Here is a 17690-nt window from a genome sequence, read left to right as displayed (position 1 = left end):
GACATCAGCTCCCTCATGTCCCTGAAGTAGGTTCTCTCGGGACATTCATTCAGGTAGCTGAAGAACTGGCAGCAGAAAGCATGGAGAAGATCAACTGCATTGGCCACATCCAGCTGTTTCAGACGGAGGGACTTTGCCCTCTCTTTTATCCGGATGAGGTTGTCTTTCTTCCAGTCCTGGAAGGTTTGTATTGCAGCGGAGGTCCCAGGTTTCTCATTCAGATCAGTGGAGGCATTTTGGGAATAGATCTGCCCCAGGTCTCCTAAAAAGAAACATGAGAGATGAGTGAACCCTGGCAGTGCAGCCAACTTCCTCCTTATTAAACCAGGCTGTTACTGCTCCCACAATCCAAGTTCAGGTCCCGATCCTTCTTCCACTGGTAAAGGTTCCGCTGACACCAATAGCGGGAGGAGCTGGCCCTTGTTTCGTCTGACAAACTGCTCTGAAGATTTTGGGGAAATGAGACATTAAGCAGAGAAAGGAGAAAGGAGATCAGACTTGAAACGTGATGGAGTTGGAGATGTACCTAAAGGGGTGTTACAAGCAGGGAGGAGAAAAATTATCCTCCTTAGCCTCTGATGATAGGACAAGAAGCAAAGGGCTTAGATTGCAGCAAGAAAGGATTTAGATTGGACACTAGGAAAAATTTCCTAACTGTCAGGGTGGTTAAGCACTGGACTAAGTTGCCTCAGATGGTTGTAAAAGTGCCCTATTTAAGACCAGGTTGGATAAATATCTAACAGGGATGATCTAGATGGTGCTTGGTCCTGCCGTGAGGACAGGGTCTAGACTTGATGACCTCGCGAGGTCCCTTCCAGTCCTAGTATTCTATGATTCTAGGTACGGAAGGAGTTCCAGACTGCAGGAGATGCAGAGGAGAAGGCTCTTGTGTGGTCAGTGGGAAGACTGCAGAAAGGAACAGGGGGAGATGGCTGAGCAGAGGGAGCAGAAGAAAGCAGTAAAATGAGGCAAGATCTGTGAGGGCAGCTGGAGTCAACAAGGTCAGAGACACCTCTGCCTTGGCCTAAGGGAAGGCTAGTGTGTGTGTTCTGTCCTGTGAGCAGCTACCCCTCCGATAGCTCAGTAGTTGAGCACTGGCCTGCTAACCCCAGGCTTGTGAGCTCAATCCTTGAGGGGACCATTTAGGGATGGGTGGAGGGAAAGAGAGGGATGGTGCTTGGTCCTGCCAAGAGAGCAGGGAACTTGACTTAACCACCTGAGGTCCCTTCCAGCTGTATAAGATGCGTATCTCCATATAATTCAGACCAGTCCTAAGAGAAACTACGCTGGCAGGGCTGATACCTGCCTCCATTGTGGCTGCAGTGCCTAGCGCAGTTAAAGGTCATTCTAATAAGAAGGCGAAGGTCCCTGGCTTTGAGGTGATAGGACACTCTCTCCCCATCACGAATGTAGGGATTACCATGTTGTTGGGGTACAGCTAATCCAGGACCCTGTCTGTGACAATGGATACTTCCAGAAAAGCATCACCCCATTCCAACCTACAATAGACTTGGCTATTGTGCAGTATTTTACCACAGAAGGTCATTTCCTCCCTGACCTCAGCTGGTGAGCAGCTTAGACCCTGAAGCCTAAACCTGAAAATCCAGGGTCAGATTTAGAGCAGGTGCTATTCAGCCAAACACATGCACTCTTGCAAGTCCAACATGAGAAGGTGTGGAGGCCAGAAAGCTCCCTAATTTTGGGCTCCCCGGCCTGCCCACTGCCCCAAAAGCCATCACCTAGCTTCAGGTGAGATCATCAAACTGAAAAATGGTCACACCTGGAGCTTTTCCAAATGGCCATTTACCAACAGCGCAGATCCAATGGGCGATTCACTGACCTGCAGATTTCACATGGAGCTTCTCCGACCCCACCTTCCATCTGCTCTGGCAGCCAGGGCTCCGGAGCTGCTGGGAGGTCTCTGGAACGTGGGAGCCCAAAGCTTCTAAATTCCACTGCTTCCTTGCCCGGAGGTTTGAAGATTCTGCCCCTCCCACTGGTGACAGAGCTCTCCAGCTGGCTGCTTCCTCTGGGCCTCCTGGCTCTTGGTTTCTGCCAGCTCTGCCCTTCCTTGGAGGACTCTTCCACGCCCGCCGGCTCTTGCTGGGCATGGCACTGAGGGGCACAGAGCTTGCACTGAGAGATCGGCCTGCCATCTTGCCTTTGGACTCTAGGAGATTCAAAGAGAATCTGGAGTTTTGCTGTGATTCCACATTGCCTTTCCCAAGTGACCAATGAGAGGGGAAATAAACCATACATTTTGTGGTCTGTGATACTTCTGTTCCTACCCCACAACCCTAAAGCCATTGCTGGAGTCAAGAGGGAGGAATGAGACTCAGTTGTTAAAAATAATGTGCAGGGTCACTAAGCGAGGTATTAATTTCACTGTCCTCTTGGGCAGAGGAAACCCAAAGCAGCAGGGAAACAGAGAACCTTGCTGCATCCCAGCCATGGCACCAGCAGCATTTCCACCACACTTGTCTTTGAAGAGCCACAGAAATATTAACAAGGGGATCCTCCCAGCATCCTGCGACACAGGCACATCATTATCCTGCCACATCCCCCCATATGTTCAGAGTCTCAAAAACAGCCAACCAGGGAGGTGAAGTGACATGCTCAAGGCCACTCATGAAGGCATTGGCAGAGCAGGTCTTAGCCCTCAAGGAATTCCAGGGTCCCAAAAGCACAGATTCAGTCTCTGCAGTTTTGGGGAAATGGCTTTCTGGCCTGGCTAGGAGGAGCAAAGGTACAAAGTAGCCTTCCAACCCAGGCATCTCTCACATGTGCTTTAGTGTACCTTGGTAGCAAAGTCACAGGAAATGACTGCATTAGGGAGAGCCATGTCCACAATATAGGATGTGACGAAGTGGGTGTGTGTGTGAGGATTTTATCTCCTGGTTAGGTTGCATGTGTTTCTTACTGTCCTGTAGTAACCTGAGATGAGTGCCTCAGTTTCCCTAGGCACAGCATGAGTCTGTAGCCATGAGGGGAGTTTTGATGTGGTGACTTCTCACATGGAGGTCGGGCCCTCCTTATTCTTTGTAACCTAGGCAACCGAGCGACACCTCTCAGGCAAAGGCAGGAGGAGGGGCCTGGCTGGTTTGAATTGGAACTAGGGTGTGGAATGGGGCAGTCTGGTCTGGATGGAGAGGGAGGAAGCAGGGCCAGGGATCTGGCTCACGGACCCCTCTCCCCAAGGTGGATTGTACTGACAGTTTCTGTGCTGACAAGTCCATTCTACCCTGTGTCCCTGTTGTCCAACAACCCTGCTGAACAAGAGTTTCATCTGACGTGGTGACGCCCCGGGGCTCCATGACACAAGGGCCCTTGGGATCATGTTACCATCTTTTATGAGAACCTTGGCCTCCAATTTGCTCTATACTAGAAAAGATTTTCTGCATACTGACTGCTGCTTTCTGCCAGCTTAAATAGGTCAAAGCTTCACCCTTAACTGACAAGAGCATTCTAATGAGAGTTTCTAGTGTAGACCTGGCCTTCTAAGAGGCTTGTTTCATAGCTAGATTGTGTCAATGGGCTGCTAATGGGCAATGTAATAATTTCATAGGCATCTGTATAGACTAGACCCAGCACTAGCGAAACTCCATTGGCCAAGTTCCCAAACCTGCATTAGCCCTCCCCCCCCACCTAATTTAGGATTGCTCTTTTCAGAGCTCAGCTGCAACTAGCAAAGTTCACAGCTACTGCCCTGGTCTTTGAGTTTGTCAATGAATCCCATTGCCCAGCTAGGTTATTGCCCTGATTCTTGACACCACAAACCCTTCTATTGCTGAGAAGAATCAAAACTTCAGCACCAGCAGGGACTATTGTGATGCTTTAGTCTGACCTCCCCTCTGATACTGGGAGAGATGGCCCCAAACCAAGCCCCCAAGCAGATTTTTGATTTAAAGTTGCCACTGATGGATAATCTGTGACTCTCAGTGGGTTTCTCCCATCATTTGTTGCCCACACTGTTAGAAGTATTCCATCCTGTCCAGGTTTAGAGTCATCTGTCTTCCCTAGACTCAAGAGCTCCTTACTACAGATGCATTCTACTGAGAAATCCTTGGGCTGATCTAACAGGACTGAGCACCTGCAGGCACTGGGGAAAGGAGGCCCAGCTGCAGGCCCTAGTAGGTGGCAGGTCCTCCAGCAGTCAGCCTGCAGCACCCACCCCACCCTCAGAGCAGCCAAGCAGCAATACAGTGGCACTGCCAAGGCCAGTAGTGCCAGCACTGGCCAGACCTCTAGGCTCCTTTGGAAGAGGCCAAGGGGCAGGCCTGATCATGTCACCCACTAGCCTTCTGGGAATTAGCCAGAGCCAAAGCTCACGCAAGAGGAGAGTCACCCTTAGATAAGGTAACTCAGCTCTGCTAGAGTAAAAACCAGACACTCAGACCATCTTCTGCTAGTCCTGCCCCCTCCCTGCTGGAAAATCCCCCTTAAGGAGTCCATTTAGCCTCAGTTCTTCTGCTCACCAGCCTTCATGCACTCCAGGACCAGGTCTGCCAGCCAAGCCATTCAAATAGAAGCACTAGAATTAACAGCCTCTTATTACCTTCCTGCTCACACCTGTGTTCCCTCATTTCCCATCCTGAGGGGAAAATAGTTTGTGTGCACCAAGACCTGTGCAGATTTGGACCACCCCTAGAAGCACTATGGCCATGTCTACACTAGCCCAAAATGTCAAAATGGCCATTTTGATGTTTACTAATGAATCACCAAAATACATATTCAGCACCTCTAACATACCAGCAGCTGTGGCACTTTGAAATTGACAGGGCTTGGTGGTGTGCCGCTTATCCCACACAAGACTCCTTTTTGAAAGGATACCACCCACTTTGAAATCCCTTTATTCCTATCTGCTGTTAGGAAGGTTGCCAGGGTCCTTTCAAAAAGGAGCCCTGTCTGGACAAGCCACACAGCCGTGAGTCACATCAATTTCAAAGTGCTGCAGCTCCCAGCACTCTAATGGAGGCACTGAATATGTATTTCAGTGCTTCGTTAGTAGACTTCAAAATGGCCATTTCAAAGTTTTGGATAGTGTAGACACTATGTAAGAGCTCCCACAACAGGCAGTACAGCAGCTGCGCAGCATCGCAATCACTCCAGGGCATCCAGCCAAGCATTCAGTTTACAGCTAACATTGCCCCCACCCTAAGCGCCAGTTGTGGTGTTCCACGTTAAGCATCCAGCTTGGTGATGGTAGGAACTAGCCTTGTGGGTGCCTTATCTGAGCTCCTTCCCCACTTGCCAGCCCCTGGGGGGGACTTGGAGACATTAATGCCCCCTTCTGCCAGGGGAGGCTCAGTGTCTCTGGGGAGTTCCCCCACCTTTGCTCTCCCTGGCCCTGTACCTCTCATTTGCCCTCCGAGGCCAGTCTGATGCTGCTTGCTTCAGCGGTCACCAACTGCTCCCTTCAAACTGCCACTTAGAACTATGTGGTGCCAGTGTTCCTGGCGAGGCTGTAGCAGCCAAGGCCCATTCCACTCACCAGCTGAACGGCAGAGGGAAAGATCCTATCAAGTTTCCCCCAGAATGGCTTTCCATCACCCCAGGCCTGGTTTGGGATTATGAACCAGCCTTAGGCAGAGAAGCTCTGTGCTCCTGAGGGGACCAACCAGCCACTCCAGCTCACCTTCCATTTGGAGGGGGTTACAGACAGACAGACAAAGCCATGGTCTCAAATCAATGGTTTATTCAGTGACAGTTAGAAAAGTTGGTGAGGGTCCATGGCTCTGCCAGGGGCTTTAACCGCACCATGGTAGAAGTAAATCCAGACAGTGATCATGCCGACTGGGCTCAGAGTTGCCCACATCTTCATTTCTTACTGGCCTTCACAGCCGATTTGGTGACTTTAGCAACAGCACTGGCTTTCTTCTCCACCCCCTTGATCACACCCACCGCCACCGTCTGCCTCATGTCACGAACGGCAAAACGACCTGCCGGAAAGGAGCATTAGGCAGTTGTTTCTCCGTCCTCCCCCTCTCCCCCCACCTGGGCAGCATGAGGTTCTTTGGGGGTACAGGTTACTAACAGCTGTTTACTCCTCTTCTGACAAGGGTGTACAGAGAGGCTAGTCCAGCCTCTGGTGATTTTTGCCTTATGTTGGGCTTCTAGCAGATCCCTAGGAAGTCACAGGCCAGCACTTGTACTGTCAAGTATTGTTCCAAGCAGAACTAGCACCACTGCTAAGCCCCTGTAGATTAGATGCCAGCTGGAGTATTTGCCCTGTGATCTAGACTGCTCACAGACCCAGTTGCCAGGTAACCAAGTTGCTAAGGCAGTAGCTACTCCCCTACCCCCCAAATCTTACCAAGAGGTGGGTACTCTGAGAAGGTCTCCACACACATGGGTTTGCCAGGGATCATCTGCACAATGGCAGCATCTCCAGACTTCAACGCCTTGGGATTGTCCTCCAGCTTCTTGCCAGACCTACGGTCTATCTTCTCCTTGAGCTCTGCAAACTTGCAGGAGATGTGAGCCGTGTGACAGTCCAGAACAGGGGAGTAGCCAGCAGATATCTTGCCTGGGTGGTTCAGGATGATGACCTGCACAGGAGGAGATCTGTTCTTTGCAGGCCTCATTCTCCTGCTCCTTTGTTCTTGGGAAGCCCCATAGAGCTCTGCAGGGACCCAGGGCCACTTGCAAAGAAGCTTTCAGAAGCCAGTCACATCTGGTGCTGTAAGGGGAATTGGCCTTGCTACCTAGCTTTTGGCAGGCCTGGTTCTGTTAGCACTAGCACCCTCCAGTTTCACCTAGCTTGCCAGAGCAGTGCAAGGATATTTGCATTGCTGCCACTAGGCAAGTTCAAATTTGCCCAGTGATAACTTACTGCTGTTGAGTGCACTTATCCTTTGTCAAAATGGTTTCAGCAGAGACAGAGCCTAGAGTAAACATGACCAGCTGCAACACTAGGTCACCTCCAGTGGTGTCAAAGCAACCAGTTCATTGGGAATAGCTATCATGCAGAGAGCAGTTGACAGTAGTCAGTCTTTAGCAGCAGGGTGAATGGCACCAAGGGTGGCCAAATGCATATGGAATAGGAAGAAAAGCTGATGTGGCTACAGGAGCCAAGGCCTGCAGGGGAGGTGGTGTTGGAGAAACACACCAAGGCTTCCCTGTGAACTGGAAAGGGAGGGACTGTGGTTAGCCCCAGACCTGCTCATTGACCCAAAGCAAGAGCCAGGCATGCTACTCTTGGGACAGCCAAGAGACCAGTTGGTCATGTCTTCCACTCAGTTGCCAGGCCAGACAGCTCCAGCCACTGGAGTAGTACCTTGGGAACAGTGCTGCCAAACCAAATGACTGCACCTCATGCTAGGAGCAGCCTTGCCACCCAAGGCCCTTGAGACAGACCCCATTGTTTTTGCACCCCTTACCTGAGAGGTGAAGCTGCCAGCCTCCATGGGAGGGTCATTCTTGCTGTCTCCAGCCACATTCCCCCGGCGAATGTCTTTCACAGACACATTCTTCACATTGAATCCAATGTTGTCACCTGGCAGTGCCTCTGCCAGGGCCTCATGGTGCATTTCCACTGACTTCACCTCTGTGGTGATGTTAGTAGGGGCAAAAGTCACCACCATGCCAGCCTTCATGAAGCCAGTCTCCACACGGCCCACGGGGACTGTGCCAATACCTGACAGACAGTGGCATTAGTCATGTGGCCTAGAGAAGGAGCTGCCACACCCTGTAAGCTTCACCCCACACACACTCACCACCAATCTTGTAGACATCCTGCAGAGGCAGGCGAAGTGGCTTGTTAACTGGGCGGGAAGGAGGGATAATGGAATCTAGAGCTTCCATGAGGGTGGTGCCTGCAGCGTTCCCGTCCTTCCTAGTGATCTTCCAGCCTTTGAACCAAGGCATCTGCAACCAAACAGGGGGCAAGAATGAAGCTAGGTAGGGCCTGAGTACCAGCAGACCCCCAGAGGTTGAGCCACCTCCAGCTTGACGCCCCTGGCCATAACATTATTTTGTTCTCATGTATCACTAAGACAAAAAGGCTCTGGATTGTTAGTATTCAAATGCTGTGCAAATACATTGAGAGGCAAATAGAAAGTCAAATATATCCAATGCCAAGGGACTGTAAATTTGAGCCCCTCCTTTGAGCTTGAGCCAGATCTCCTAGGAAAGGTGCAGCAGCAAAAAAAAAAAAAAAAAAAAAAAAATCCCCCAAGAGACTCAGACAGGCTGACTACATAAATCCATGTTGTGACCATATCTTTAACATTGCCAGCAGATGTGGTCAGCTCAGCTCAAAAAAATGGTATCTCAGCATTGGAAAAAGGAGTCCAGAAAAGAGCAAACAATTATTAGGTGTTTGGAACAGCTGCCACGAGGAGAAGAAATTAAGAGACAACTAAGGGAGGCTATGACCAAGATCTACAAAAAAGTAGATATGGAAAGAGTATTTACTGCTTCACAGGACACAAGAACTGGGTTGACTTACATGTAGCAGGTTTAAAATAAAGTATTGACACACCACAAAGCCAGCCTGGGGAACTCCTTGCCAGAGGATGTTAAGACTAAAGTGACAATGGGGTTAAGAAAACTAAATACATTCATGGAGAACAGACCCATCAATGACTATTAAGCAGGGCTGGTTTCCCCAGGCTCTGCCTGCCAGAAAGTGGGAACTGGCAACAGGGAAGTGATCGCTGTTACCTGTTCTGTTCATTCCCTCTGAAGCACCCAGCAGCAGCTACTGTCAGAGGACTGACTACTAGGCTAGATGGACCTTTGGTCTGACCCAATATGGCTGCTCTTATGTGCACTCTCCTCTAAATTGCCTGGCCTCATAAGTACTGGAACTATGGGCTGGCAGGGGGGGTGCTGCAGCACCCCCAGTTTCCCTTCTCTGGCAGGTTTATCACTTGCCCACAGCCAGGGATGCTGGAACTGTAAGGAGTCAAAGAGGTAGCCTGGAGGTTAATATGGACTGTTTCCTGGAGAATAAAGCTACAGGAGCTCTCCCACATCTTACTCACACTTGTCTTAGACCCCTGGCTGCAAGTGGGCTCCTGCCCTACTGCCTAGCTATGCTCCCATACCCACAAGCTCTGTGCAGCTTCTCCAACCTGCTGTGCCATTCTGAGCCCAGAGAGCCAAGCAGGCCCCTTACCTTGGCACTGGCCTCCAGCATGTTGTCCCCATGCCAGCCAGAGATGGGCACAAATGCCACAGATGCAGGGTTGTAGCCTATCTTCTTGATGTAGGCACCCACTTCCTTGGTGATTTCCTGGTAGCGCTTGCCACTAAATGGGGGCTCTGTGGAGTCCATCTTGTTCACCCCCACGATCAGCTGCTTCACCCCCAGCGTGTAGGCCAGCAGGGCATGTTCACGGGTCTGCCCGTTCTTCGAGATGCCAGCCTCGAACTCACCCACACCCGCTGCCACAATCAGCACAGCACAATCAGCCTGGGGAGGCAAGTGACAGCATCAGAGCACACCACAGCCATAGCCTCAGACCTTGCTACCTTCACCCCAAGCAGGGCCAGCCCATACCTGAGAGGTACCGGTGATCATGTTTTTGATGAAGTCCCTGTGGCCAGGGGCATCAATGATGGTGATGTAGTACTTGGTGGTCTCAAACTTCCACAGGGAGATGTCAATGGTGATCCCACGCTCCCGCTCTGCCTTCAGCTTGTCTAGCACCCAGGCATATTTGAAGGAGCCCTTCCCCATCTGCACAGAAGGGGGCACGGTTACCGTGAGGTGGGTGTGTGCCATTCTTACAAACTGCTACTGAAGAAACAGGCTCAAGCCAGGGAGGATTCCTGGCTGATGGGGGAAGCTAGAGGTAGCGTGGGGGGTGCAGGGACAGAAGCTGCAGCCCTTTCCTACTCAGGCCACCAGCACAGGCTCTGGAAGGGAGTCTGGATGCAGGAGGGTTGGGTGTAGGCTCTGGAATGGAGGATTGCTGTTCAGGGAAATTGGATGCAGGACAGGTGGGGCTCTGGGAGACCAGGTGAAGGTTTAGGGTACAAGCTCTGAGATGGGGGCACCAGATACCCTCAGGGCTTAGGGGCAGGCACTGGGTCACTAGGAAACACCTCCCACTTGCCCCCAACATAGATTCCTTTAACTTGGGTGCTGTCCACAAGTGGGAGTCCAGGAGGTTTCTGAGGTGCCCTGAACTCGCAACAATTGGCATCAGACTCCTCCTGCATCTCCAGTCCATCAATAGTTATGAAGCTTTTTGGTGGAGGGGTTGGATGGGGAAGGGAACATTCAAGACACTTTGGGTAGCCATATTCACATAACTATGCTGACAAACTACCCTAGCGTAGACAAGGCAGCCAAGAGACAGGTGTGCTAATGCAGCTCCAAACAGCCTCTCCCTGCCCCCCCGCCCCAACACAACCTAGGGCTCCCAGTCACCACTAAGGCTGTGCCAAAGCCACCCATTTGGCAGTAACTCCCAACAACCCCACACAATGAGTTACAGGGACACCTGACCAAGCCAGTTCTGCCCCACCTCAGCTGCCTCCTTCTCAAACTTCTCAATGGTTCGCTTATCGATGCCTCCGCACTTGTAGATGAGGTGCCCGGTGGTGGTGGACTTCCCCGAGTCCACATGGCCAATCACCACGATGTTGATGTGGATTTTCTCTTTTCCCATGGTGCTGGTTGGAGGTTTCTGGGACAGAGGGGGGTGGATTTAGACAGACTCCCAGCCCTCACAGGGCCCCTCTCACTCAGTGCTGTTCTGAGCAAAGCTGCCTCAGAGCCAGCCAGGACACAGGTTTATTGCAGGGCTAGGTTTCTAAGTGATTAGGGAAAAGGCAGATGAAGCAGAACTAACCCAGTAGATTTGTGGTCACTAACCCAGCTGCACAAGTTTGCACCTTTTGTTTGTTACAAGGCACAGCTCCTTGAGAAAGTTTCTCTCTCTGCAGTCCCAAGGGCAGGGAAGGGGACCCAGTTCTCAGGCAGCTCTACATCCCCACCCCTCAGCCAGTTCCACCACTGGAGCTGCCAGAATTAGCAAGTACCAACACACACAAGAGCACTGCCGGTGCCTCTGAACGGCTGTTAAGCAGCCAGCACAGAGCATCTTCTAGCAGGTGATCATGCAAGAGCCCTCAGCACCTGCCTCATTGGGGAAGGGTCCCTTTCGGCACTACAGCAGAGCTAAGTGGGGCAGGGGGAGAAGGAAGGAAGGAGGAAGCCCCTGTACACCTTCACCCAGTAAGCAGGTGAGTCAACCCACCATTATCCCGTGCCTAGTCTAGACTGACTGCTAGGTCTGGGAAGAGAATCATACCAGGTACCCCCGCCAACGGGGACCAGGGAAACTGGGCAGTGGAAAACCACCCCCTCCAGCCCAGCTGATAACAAGGCCAGGCTGCCCCCCGACCCGGGACACGCCACACCTACGACTTACCCAGGTCTACAGCCCAAAGGGGCAACAGCTACGCCACACGCTCTACTCCGCCAAGGCCATTTAAACCTGCCCCGAAACCTAACTCCGCCCTTTTCGAACGCCCAGCACCAATCATTGATTCTGGGCGATTAGCTCCGCCCTCTCGGAGACATGGATAGAAACACGTGGACGGGATAAATAAGGCAGAGTAAGTCCCGCCTCTTCACAACAGCCCCAGTGCGAGAGGGCCAGCCGCGAGCGCCTGGTCAAGGGTGGGGCTGAGAGAGCTGGGTTCAGCCCCTAAACACAATAATGAATAAATGATCAGCAGGTGGGTGAATCCCAAGTAACAGAGATTGAAGCTAAGGGGAGCAGAGCGGAAGAGGCATAATGAGGAGTAATCAACATAGGGTAATAAGAGATATCAGAATGAAACAGAATAGTAAATCGCTATGGTTAGATGCATAAATAATAATAAAGACTATTTTACTGAAGAGTAGATACTTAAGGTCTCAGGTGAAGAAATCAATAGAGAGGAACCCACAGAAGAAGGAGGAGAAATAATGGGGCCTAATAAGCAGGGGCATAGCTTCTGACCCTGATCCTGTAAACTCCTCTGTGTATCCCCAAGAGCACTGTTCCCTGTAAGGTTAGCACTTAGGTAGCCACCCAGGAGAGATTTAGGTACTGCCTAGCTGCTTGGCAGAGTGCCCAGAGTACCCAACGTGGGCACCATGTGATTTTATTGGTGGTGCACATCCACACATGCTTTGGTGCACATAACAAAATTTATTCTGTCCATGGATAGAAAAAAATAGATGGAACAGTACTGCCCAAAGGCTCCATTAACTTTGCTGGGGCTTCACAGGAGCCTGCCCAAGCAGAGCAATGGGCTGGCTTAAAGGGGCCCTCTCTTTCTGTTCTTTTTTATTTGAGGAGCCCAGTGAACCAGATTCTGCAAGCTGTTCCCCAGAAGCACTGACTAGAGCCTTTGCTTGTTGTGAATGAGGGCTGCAGGACTAGGCCTTTTGACTTCAGGCCAGAGAGTCTTGTGAGTGGTGTGGTGTCTTTCCCATCGTACATCTGCAAAGATGTATAAACAATTGCAATTGTAAATCAATTCCAACTAACCAAGGATATAGAATAAGAAAAAACACACACCGAGGCTCAGAGTCACAAAGGGATTTAGGCACCTCACTGCTAGCAGCCATGTGGCATCTAAATACCTTGGAGGATCTGGCTCCTAAGTCACTGAGCTTGTATTGTTCTTCCAAGCAGGAGATTGCTGCAAACAAACAACTATAATCACTGCCGTTCCATTCAACCTCACTTCTCCAGGTTGTAGGTAGCGTAGCCTGTGTGCACTTGCAGGAAATATGGAGCTCTCTACTGCACCCAAGATCCAGTGTGATCTGAGGCTAGCCGTGCAAGAAGCAGACAAAGGGACAATGATTTTAGTCCATGAGCCCAATGTTTCAGGCAGATACATAACAGTGACCTCAGGTGCCAAGAGCTTTAGGAAACATAACATATCATAGAACCTAGGGCTGGAAGGGACCTCAGGAGGGTCATCTAGTCCAACCCCCTGCCTAAAGCAGGATCAACCCCAACTGAATCACCCCAGGCATGACTAGATAGGTCAAGCTGGGATTTAAAAACCTCTAGGGATGTCGCTCCAGAGAACAGGTGAACTTTATTACTGGCCACTTGTAATGAGCTCCAGATGTGCTAATAGCTTGCAGCTCTTTCCCTTCTGGTTAGACTTACCACAGACGTTTTATCAACTCAGCAGAGAATTGTGTGCTCTGTAACTGGATGGGAAACCTCCTATCAAACCAGAGGTACTGGGTTTCCAGTAGGGGGCACTCTTCCCTTTAAGGAAGCCCCAAAGTAAGGGCATGTTGCCATCATTTGAACAAGACATTGAACCGGGGGTGGGGGGCACAAATATGAGACATATTGCCATGTATGGTGCCTCATTTTGGACTGGCAGGGGGCAGGGAAGGTGCTAGTTTGGGAGAAGTGGTCTCATATGAAAAGAAAGAATGAGGGGGCTGGTTGGGCAAGTCACTGCTTTTCTCTGCCTCGGTTTCCCCATGTAAATGTGAGACAAAGACACTTTCTAAAATTGCTTTGAGATCTATGGATGAAAAGTGTCATATAAGTACAATGTGTTATTAGACAAACTAGTGTCATGTAAGTTTGGTGTGTTACTAGACAAATAATGAGCATCCGTCAGTAAAAATCCCATAAAACATTTCCTCATTGTTAACCCCAAGCCCCTGGCCATCTTCCAATGTAGGTAAATACCACTCTCAATTCTCCTGTCAGTTTCAAACAGAAACTTCCATTCCCAGCACATGCACTTTCTAGAGACTGCACAACAGCAATTGGCCAATACCTGGAGAAATACCAATACCTCCTGAGAAGATTTTGCTAAGAGACTTGATGTACAAATGCCTTTGTCCACCCTTCTCCTGGCCTCTGAACATTGGCTTGGCCACCCACAGGATGAAACTGGAGCCACTATGGTATGGCACCAGTCAGAGATCAAAAGTTGGATTGCACTGCTTTTACTTTAGTTTTACTTGAAGGAGCATTTATGGCTTTTGGCCATTAGTTGGCAAAATGGCACAATCAGTAAACACATTTCCAGGCCAGGGAGGATTTTATTAATCAGCATCCAGACATCTAGATTCTATTCCCAGCTGTGCCAGTGGTTTTATATGGGATCTTTAGCCAATTACCTCAGTTTCTTCATCTGCTGAGACCATTATAGGGACCAAGAGGCAATGCAAAATGCCTTGTCTAGGAGCTGCTGGGATCAGCTTTAGTGTTCCCTCTAATGTTTTCCATCCATGGGTAGAATAAATTTTGTCATGTGCACCACGGCATGTGTGGATGTGCACCACCTGTAGAAACACATGCTGCCCACTTGCCTCACAGTGGTGTTTGGAGGTATAATCCATTCGCATGCACACAGTGTTTTTGAGATTCTCCACAGAAAACTGCTTGGGAAATGCAAACTATTCAAAACGGTTGCAGGGGACGCGGGGGTCAGAACTAACAATGAGGAATATTTTTTCAGCAAGTTCATTCCTCTTCTGATGGGGGAATACCCACTACTAGATTGGGGTGTCCTCATTCAATTGGTCACAGTGCTCTAGTGAGTAGACTGAAACTCAGACCTCACAGCTAATCCGGTGTGTGTAATATACAAGCCTTACGCGTACAGGGGTCTTACGCATCAGGGATCTGTTTAACATTCATCATGCATAAGAGACAAGTCTGAAATTAGCCAGGCACTGGAGCTGAGTCCAGTATAGGGACCAAGAGGCAATGCAAAATGCCTTGTCTATCCTGGAGCCACTGGGGTCACCTCTAGTGTTCCCCCTAGTTTTTCCCATCTATGTGGAGAATAAAGTTTGTTATGTGCACTGCAGCATGAGTGGATGTGCACCACCAAGAGAAACGCACACTGCCAGCTGTGTGTGGCTGTGGGCGCTCTGCTAATCAGCTGGGTGGCACCTGAATCTCTCATGGGCGGCCGTCCAAACACTCAGCTCACAAAGGACACTGGTCAGTCCACTCCTGGCACAGTTGAAGGCAGCTGGCATGACCCTCACAGGACAGAGCCAGGGAAATACCTTGGGACTCCAATAGGAAAGTCATGGTCACACCTACTTCCTCCCCTCCCGTGTGTGTGTGTGTGTGCATACGTACATTCTGCAGAGCCAGCTACATTGCTTCTGTGTTCACAGGCAAGACAGCACCAAACACCCAGCATCTGCCTTATCTCCAGGATGGACTGAACCAGTACCATGGAGCCAAATACTCATAAATCTGGACCTGCCACCAGGCGCCCAGGGCTTCAGATTTGGCCCTTTATACAGAAATATTTTAGCAACAACCTGAGCCTAGATCCAAATCAGAAGCAGGAAGCTGATCCCAGGCCAAACTCAACACAGTGACCAGAATTCCCTGTAAGCTGAACACTTGGGCAACCACCCTGGCGAGATTCAGGTGTTGCCCAGCTGATTAGCAGAGCACCCACAGCCAGCAGGGTGTGCTTCTATTGGTGGTGCACATTGGCACATGCCTTGGTGCATGTAACAAAATTTATTTTGCCGGTGGATGGAAAAAATTAGAGGGAACACAGAGTGTGGATGTGGAGAAGGTACCATCCTTGGTGTCATGGCACCAAAGGGGGTAACCCCCAGCCTGCAGCTGGTGGTGGTGGAGGTTCATTTCTGCCCTGCAACAGCTCTACACAGTTGCTCTGGAAACTGCTATACATGATTAGAGAGATGTTGCAGGGAGACGCGAGCAGTCCAGTTGAGAGAGGCAGGGGAGAGCCACTGCTAGCGGCAGTGGGAAAGCAAGAAAAAGGCTGATACATTTTCTAATTGCATCAGAGGGGGAGATCGGTTTCAAACTGAGCCCGCTCTTTGCTGGCTTGTGTTAAACGAGGGCTTTTCACAACCCTACACCCCTCCTTTCCGCCTCACCCGCAGGAACAAAGCCCTCCAAAACTTTTCAGCATGGGTAAGAAAATAAGTCTGTAGAATATAAAATCTTCATGAATCGGTATAGGAATGTGAACACACATCCATAAAAACAGTAACACACTTCACCGTTTGTAAGGACATGGATGAGCCTGAGACCCGGCATTACCTTCTCTTTTTAAAAACCTTCCTATGGTATTTTGCAGGAATGCAAAGATCGCCTGTTTATAATGAAGGGGGAAGGGAAGCAGTAGGGGATCAGTTCTCCGTCCACTTTTGGACGTAACTTTTCAGACTGCCCCCACAAGCCTCAAACTTTCCATAGCGTGGGTAGTAGGACACTTATTCCAAGCCTTTAATTTTGCAGTGCACGCTGTCCCATAAGCCCAACATAGAATGCCTCTGCAGGCCAATGTTGTTCCTCTTCTGACAGGTCACTGCACTGTCTGTGGCATGAGGCGGACAGCAGCGATGATCAAGGCTGTTAAGAAGATTGCTGGTCTCACCAAGGTCCCAAAGTCAGCACCGATGGCCACAAAGAAGCAAATTCTGCCATTTCTCTACTTGCCGGCTTGCTCAGAGGTGCCAACCACAGTGAGTGCCCGATCCCTTGAATCACAGCTTGGTGTCTGGACTTACCTATCCAGAACTTGCTCCTGAGCAGTAAAATATGGGACAGACTTCCATAGGGACTGTCACTTTGGGTTTTGGCTGGACATGTTGGATTGCCTGAGCTTCCTGGTATGAACAAAACATTTCAGTAACAATCTGTCTCATCACTTTCTGGTGTAAACAAGCATCAGAGGGGTAGCCGGGTTAGTCTGTAGCTGCAAAAATGACAACTCCTGTGGCACCTTATAGACTAACAGATTTATTCATAGAATCATAGAGCACTAGGACTGGAAGGGACCTCGAGAGGCCATCGAGTCCAGCCCCCTGCCCTCATGGCAGGACTGAATACTGTCTAAACAATAAGCTTTCGTGGGCAAAGATCCGCTTCATCACATGCACCTTTGCATTTCTGGCAAAACCAAACATCAGCATTTGGTTGCCGCAGCTCACTTCTTAACTACAGAAACTAGAAGCTCGAGTTCCAAGCCACAGGGCTAAAAATAAACACGACAAGAACTCCAGCAAAGGCCTATAAAACTAGCAGCAATCCCATAAAGCCCACTCATGCCCTGAGCTGTCGAGCAACCTACTCAAACACCTCTGCAGAGTAGGACAAATGAAGACTTTGCACCATCTTCAATTTAAAAACAAAACCCACACAGATGTTCCCACCTTGGTTCCAAAAAGCAAAACCAGCTCTTTCAAAAAGGGAAATTGGGTCACTTCCCCCAGCTTCCACCTAGTTATAAAACTTCCTGATGAATCTCAAACAGCAGCTCTTGCTACAAGCCCTCACTCAACTGTGCTGGGTTAAGTAAGTCTGAAAAAGCAGGTGTACACTTCAGAACAGGTGCTCTCCCCACGAGGCCGTGTTCGCAGAGTAAGGCCCTTTTAAACAAGGTACTGATTTTCTGCAGCATCAGCTGAACGAGCTAGGCCTTACCTCTCACCACAGACCCTCCCGAGTCTCCCTTCTAGGGGCAGAGTTAACAATGGTTGTTTCTTCTTAAGCATTGCTACAGGCTGGCAACTAATCCAGGCATGCTTCATTTTAGCAGGCAACAGCCTCATCCTATAAATGTGTGAGAGTCTATTGGACAAGGCTCACCTTTACAGATCACTTCCTTGTGAGGCAATGGGGCATCACAGCCTTTTCGCCTTGATTCCCCCAGTCTATGGCTTTCTTCTGACACAGATGTGACCTGGG

General features: G+C 50.0%; 1 protein-coding gene across 1 annotated transcript; it reads right to left on the bottom strand.

The window, feature by feature from the left end:
• Positions 1 to 5716: 5716 nt before the first annotated feature.
• On the bottom strand, positions 5717 to 10826 carry LOC142001157 (elongation factor 1-alpha, oocyte form-like). Its single transcript, XM_074976127.1, has 7 exons — positions 10479 to 10826; positions 9506 to 9685; positions 9122 to 9418; positions 7716 to 7866; positions 7380 to 7636; positions 6314 to 6548; positions 5717 to 5939 (listed from the first exon to the last, which is right to left on the bottom strand). The coding sequence occupies exons 1-7, from the start codon at positions 10620 to 10622 to the stop codon at positions 5818 to 5820; spliced, it is 1386 nt and encodes a 461-aa protein (XP_074832228.1). The 5' UTR covers positions 10623 to 10826; the 3' UTR covers positions 5717 to 5817.
• Positions 10827 to 17690: the final 6864 nt, after the last annotated feature.

Source organism: Carettochelys insculpta, chromosome 24, assembly GCF_033958435.1.
Source record: "Carettochelys insculpta isolate YL-2023 chromosome 24, ASM3395843v1, whole genome shotgun sequence".
Classification (NCBI taxonomy): Eukaryota; Metazoa; Chordata; order Testudines; family Carettochelyidae; genus Carettochelys; species Carettochelys insculpta.
Note: the sequence above shows the minus strand (reverse complement) of the source record. Positions and strands in the feature narration are given on the sequence as shown.